This window comes from Lepus europaeus, chromosome 7, assembly GCF_033115175.1.
Source record: "Lepus europaeus isolate LE1 chromosome 7, mLepTim1.pri, whole genome shotgun sequence".
Taxonomy (NCBI): domain Eukaryota; kingdom Metazoa; phylum Chordata; class Mammalia; order Lagomorpha; family Leporidae; genus Lepus; species Lepus europaeus.
In genome coordinates this window covers 59,134,813-59,140,545 of record NC_084833.1, presented here as the reverse complement: position 1 = coordinate 59,140,545, position 5,733 = coordinate 59,134,813, and the positions used below count along the sequence as shown (strand labels likewise).

At 58.1% G+C, this 5,733-nt stretch overlaps 1 protein-coding gene across 1 annotated transcript; it reads left to right on the top strand.

Moving 5' to 3' along the window:
- The first annotated feature begins 1,268 nt into the window (after nt 1-1,268).
- Nucleotides 1,269-5,604, top strand: SMPD1 (sphingomyelin phosphodiesterase 1). Its single transcript, XM_062196594.1, has 6 exons — nt 1,269-1,748; nt 2,191-2,963; nt 3,839-4,010; nt 4,250-4,326; nt 4,538-4,683; nt 4,845-5,604. The coding sequence occupies exons 1-6, from the start codon at nt 1,443-1,445 to the stop codon at nt 5,252-5,254; spliced, it is 1,884 nt and encodes a 627-aa protein (XP_062052578.1). The 5' UTR covers nt 1,269-1,442; the 3' UTR covers nt 5,255-5,604.
- The last annotated feature ends 129 nt before the right edge of the window (nt 5,605-5,733 follow it).

The following is a 5,733-nucleotide window of genomic DNA, read 5'->3' as shown; positions in this document are numbered from 1 at the left end:
AAGCTCCTGGCTCCTGGCTCCTGGCTTCAGATTAGTGCAGCTCTGGCAGTTGCGGCCAACTGAGGAGTGAACCAGCAGATGGAAGACCTCTCTCTCTCTGCCTCTCCTTCTTTCTCTGTGTAACTGTGACTTTCAAGTAAATAAATAAATCTTTTTTAAAAAAAGAAGAAGAAAACCCAGCTCTTAATCTTAAAAATACATGTTAATAATTATTGTGACTACTGTACCTTAATTATAATTTATTATTTATTTGAGATACAGAGACAGAGTTCTCATCTCTGGTTCACTCCCCTAAGTGTCCACAAAGGCTAGGTCAGGCCAGGACAGACACAGCCAGGAGCTGGGAACTAAATCTGTGTTTCCCAGGTAGCAGGAACCCAATTCCTTGATGATGCCCACAGAACTGGGTTGTGGGGTGGAGAGCGGAGAGTCACCTGGAAGAAATTCTCAAAGGAAAGAACTGACATCTTTGTGGAAGTCGAACAGCGTTAAGTTTTAATTGTTGTTCTGTGCGGAACTTCCCTTGTGCTGGTTTCCCCATCTGTAAAACGGGGTCAACAATATTACATCTACTGCTTAGAGGTGTCAGAATTGAAGAGTAATTAGAAGGTGCCTGGATTAGTAAAGAAGGCAATACATGTTGGCTTTGTTACTATTACAGACACTCGGATACTCGGTGGAGAACAAAGGTTCTAGCTCTTGTTCCCAGCCACCGCTGCTGTACGGTCTCTACTGCTCCTAGGTCATTTTGCCATCCGAAGCCTTAGATGAGCCAAGAGTTCCCGTGTATTTGGAGAATGCTGGGTCAATGGTGACTCAAGGGCTGTCAAGGTGACTCTAGGGAGCTGGCGGCAGGGGCAGAAGATAGGACGAGAGGAGCCCCCTTGACGGGAGCGGCACACTCACCGGGAGGATCCTCACCTTCACCGGGAGGATCCTCGCCTGGCCCTGCTCCTCCTCCCGCCTCCCACCACGCGAAGGGCAGAAGGCTGGGTGCACTTCTGGGCAGTGGAGCCCCCCAGGAGCCTCGGAAGCCCCCATCCCCCACCAACCACACAGGTGCAGCGCCACAGCACAAGCGCAGAAGCTGGCGCGGTTTTGTGCGGCTGTGGCCGCCAGGCGGTGCCCCTGGTTAACCGCAGGGAGCAAGGGCCCGCCCCATGTCCACGCGGCCCGGGCCAGGGCCGGGCGAGTGAGGGGCGGGCCCGGGCGCGCCGCGCCGCTCCGCCCCCGCAGAGTTGACAGGACTCTCGGCGGCCGCCGGGATCAGCTGTTGCTGTTGCTGACAAGAGGAAGAGGAAGGGGCGGAGCTGCTTGCGGCTGACTGCTGAGCAATCAGCCGACTTAGAGAGAAGGGTAATCGGGTGTCCCCAGCGCCTCCCGGGCCCTGAGGGCCGGCCAGGGTCAGACAGGCGAGCCAGCCCTGTCCAGGAACCCTGGCAATGCCCCGCCACGGAGTGTCACCGGTCCAAAGCCACTCCGGATCTGGCTGGGGGCGGGGACTGGACAGGTCCTTGGGGGCCCCCAACCGAGGACTCCTTTGGATGGGCCTGGGCCTGACGCTGGCCCTGGCTCTGGGTGACTCCCTGTTTCTTGGGGCCCCCGCCGAAGCCCACCCTCTTCCTGCCCACGGCCATCCTGCGCGGTTCAATGGCATAGCGCCCCAGCTCCGGAATGCTCTGGGGTGGTGGAACCTCACCTGCCCCATGTGCAAAGGCCTTTTCACCGCCATCAACTTCGGGCTGAAGGTGAGTGCTAAAGGGGCTGAGATGGGACAGGCCAGGTGGGAGCCCTGGGGGGGTGAGGACTGGGAGGAAAGCAGATGCCCCCGGGTCTGAATGCATCCCTGATGGATGGAGAAGGTGGCATCTACAAGCCTTGGCTGTTTGCTCCCCAGTGGGGAAACCCATGCCTACATGGCACCACCGTCCCAGTGGGAGCTTTGTGAAGTAAGGAGAGTGAAGACTGAGAAAGCCAGCTGGCTAAGCGAAGGTCCTGAAAAGCGTGCTGCTGGCCACTGGTCAAGAAGGAAGCACTGGGCTGGTGCTGCCTGCATCGTGCATATCTGGGAGGCACTTCAGTGGCACTGAGTCCAGCCCAGCCCCCGTTAGGGTCTGGAGACCCAAGAGGTCCTGGCCAGGTTCCCCTGCTGTGTCTCTGGTGTCTCACCCCTCTTTGCTCCCTCCACAGAAGGAGCCCAATGTGGCACGGGTGGGCTCCGTGGCCATCAAGGTGTGTAATCTGCTGAAGATAGCACCGCCCGCTGTGTGCCAGTCAGCCGTCCACCTCTTTGAGGACGATGTGGTAGAGGTGTGGACGCGCTCGGTGCTGAGCCCCTCGGAAGCCTGTGGCCTGCTCCTGGGCTCCAGCTGCGGGCACTGGGACATCTTCTCCTCCTGGAACATCTCTTTGCCTGCAGTGCCGAAACCACCCCCCAAGCCGCCCAGCCCTCCAGCCCCAGGCGCCCCCATTAGCCGCATCCTCTTCCTCACTGACCTGCACTGGGATCATGACTACCTGGAGGGCACGGACCCTGACTGTGCAGACCCACTGTGTTGCCGCCGCGGCTCTGGCCTGCCCCCTGCCTCTCAGCCAGGTGCTGGATACTGGGGCGAGTACAGCAAGTGTGACCTGCCCCTGCGGACCCTGGAGAGCCTGCTGAGTGGGGTAGGCCGAGCAGGCCCGTTTGATATGGTGTACTGGACAGGGGACATCCCAGCCCATGACGTCTGGCAGCAGTCTCGTCAGGACCAGTTGCGGGCCCTGAACACCATCACAGCCCTCGTGAGGAAGTTCTTGGGGCCAGTGCCAGTGTACCCTGCTGTGGGCAACCACGAGAGCACACCCGTCAACAGCTTCCCACCTCCCTTCATAGAGGGCAACCACTCTTCCCGCTGGCTCTATGAGGCAATGGCCAAGGCATGGGAGCCCTGGCTACCTGCTGAAGCCCTTCGCACCCTCAGGTATTTACGGTCCATAAAAATCCAGGAAGGAGAAGACAGGTGGATGAAAGTGAAGGGAGGAGGGAACCTAGCCATTAGCTCAGGCTCGAGTCCTCAGAGCTTCCCTGGCCCTCTCCTTCCCTTTCCACCCTTAGCTCCAGCTGCCCTCCTTCCAAGGGCTAGCAGCATAACTTCTGCATGCCCCAGCCTGTGTCTCTGCTCATGTTGACTCTGGAAAACTATCTCCCCTCCTCTTTAATTCCCCCAGGTTTTCCCAACTTGCTCAAGCCCTGGTCATCTCCTGGAATAGCCTTTGCTTCCTACTCTAGCTCGTGTTTTTGTTTTTGTTTTTTTTATTTGACAGAGTTATAGACAGTGAGAGAGAGAGAGAGACAGAGAAAGGTCTTCCTTCCATTGGTTCACTCCTCAAATGGCTGCTATGGCCAGCGCTGTGCCAATCCGAAGCCAGGAGCCAGGTGCTTCCTCCTGGTCTCCCATGCAGGTGCAGGGGCCCAAGCACTTGGGCCATCCTCCACTGCCCTCCCGGGCCACAGTAGAGAGCTGGACTGGAAGAGGAGCAACCAGGACAGAACCAGGTGCCCATATGGGATGCCGGTGCCGCAGGTGGAGGATTAACCAAGCCACAGCGCCAGCCCTCTAGCTCGTTTTTAACCTTGCTGGACTCCCAAAACCCTTAGCCCTCCAAGCTGTTTTTTTTTCTGTCTACAAGCCCTATCATCAGTACTGTTCAATCTCTGCTAGCATGTGAGCTCCTCAGGGTAGGGATGATGTCATGTATGCCTCTTCCCTCCACCTAAATATCTAGCACAGGACCGGGCACCCAGAACCAAGATTATGACCAAGTGTTCACATCCCTCATGTTCCCTTTGTTTCAGAATTGGGGGGTTCTATGCCCTTTCCCCACGCCCGGGTCTCCGCCTCATCTCTCTCAATATGAATTTTTGTTCCCGTGAGAACTTCTGGCTCTTGATCAACTCCACAGATCCCGCCGGACAGCTCCAGTGGCTGGTGGGGGAGCTTCAGGCTGCTGAGGATCGAGGAGACAAAGTGAGGGGCAGTGGTGGGAACACAGTGGAGTAGGGGCTGCCAGGGGTGAGGGGAGAGCAGGCTTCTGCTGAGCTGAAGCACCTGCAAGCAGAGAGGCTTGGTTTCCAGGCACTCCCAACAGCAGTGTCCCAGGGGTTCCATTCAGGGTCATTGTCTAAGCCCTTTCATGCAGCCACCTGCTGGCTGGCACTGTCTGGACTCCTCAATCCCCTGATTAACTGCCCCCTCCCCACCCCCAGGTGCACATCATTGGCCACATTCCCCCAGGGCACTGCCTGAAAAGCTGGAGCTGGAATTATTATCGAATTGTAGCCAGGTAGGAGGAAGAGGAGGTGAGAGGGGGTTGGGGGGAGGGAATGGAAAGTCAAAGGTGGAGGTTCCCTAGGGCATCTCCCCCTCCCTGCTGCCCCACTGGGTGGCTCCGCTACTGACTCCAACAGGCTGCAGAAACACAGCGTCCGGTCTCCCCAGATCTCTTCCTTCCCCTCCCCAGACGCTTCAGACCATAACTGGTGTCTTCTGGCCAGGTATGAGAGCACTCTGGCTGGTCAGTTCTTTGGCCACACTCATGTGGACGAGTTTGAGGTCTTCTATGACGAAGAGACTCTCAGCCGGCCGCTGGCTGTAGCCTTCTTGGCACCCAGTGCCACCACCTACATCGGCCTTAATCCTGGTGAGTGAGGGGAAGGGAACTTCCTTTAACCTGGAGTTGGTGGGCTAGGAGTTCTGAGCCAGGTCAGGGATAGGGAGCGAGGGGTGGGCAGGATGTGCAGCCTCGCCCTGGAGTTGCCTTTTATCTCCCTTCTCCTGGAGTCAGCCCTCTTTTCCTTGCAGGTTACCGCGTCTACCAGATAGATGGCAACTACTCCGGGAGCTCTCACGTGGTCCTGGACCATGAGACCTACATCCTCAACCTGACACAGGCAAATGAACCGGGAGCCACGCCGCACTGGCAACGCCTCTATAGGGCTCGAGAAACCTACGGGCTGCCCAACGCGCTGCCTGCCGCCTGGCACGACCTAGTGTACCGCATGCGGGGTGACACACGACTCTTCCAGACCTTCTGGTTTCTCTACCATAAGGGTCACCCGCCCTCGGAGCCCTGCGGCGCGCCCTGCCGCCTCGCTACTCTCTGCGCGCAGCTCTCGGCCCGCTCAGACAGCCCTGCTCTGTGCCGCCACCTGGTGCCAGATGAGCGTCACCAAGACGTCCAGAGCCTGTGGCCGCGGCCACTGTTCTGCTAAGGGTCCCAACCCCCAGAGCTGGGAAAGTTCACGTCTTAGGAAAGGAGCGAAAGCCCCAGTGTCGCTGAGATTCAGCTCTGCAAGAATGTGCGGTGGAGCCCGTCCCCGGCCGGAAGTACGCCGGAGAAACAGGCCCTTCTCTCCTGGAGCTGGTTTAGCTGGATATGGGTGGAGACTGCTCTGCCCGTGCTCGCCATCCGATTGCCCTGCGGCTGCCACCTGTTCATGGTCATGGAGCTCAGGCTTAGGTTGACTCTGTGCTGGGCACACCAGACAGGAGCCCTGCACTGCTGCTGCTACCTGATGTTGCTGGGCTGTTAAAAATAAAGATAGGAGACTGGGACTCCGGATCCCTGTGTGACTGCCCCAGTTTCTTCATTCCACGAGGCCGGGACAAGGGGACCTGGAGAGTGGGGTCATGACTGAGGGGTCAGCAACGGGGTGATGGTGAAGTGCAGGTACGGGAACACACACACAGC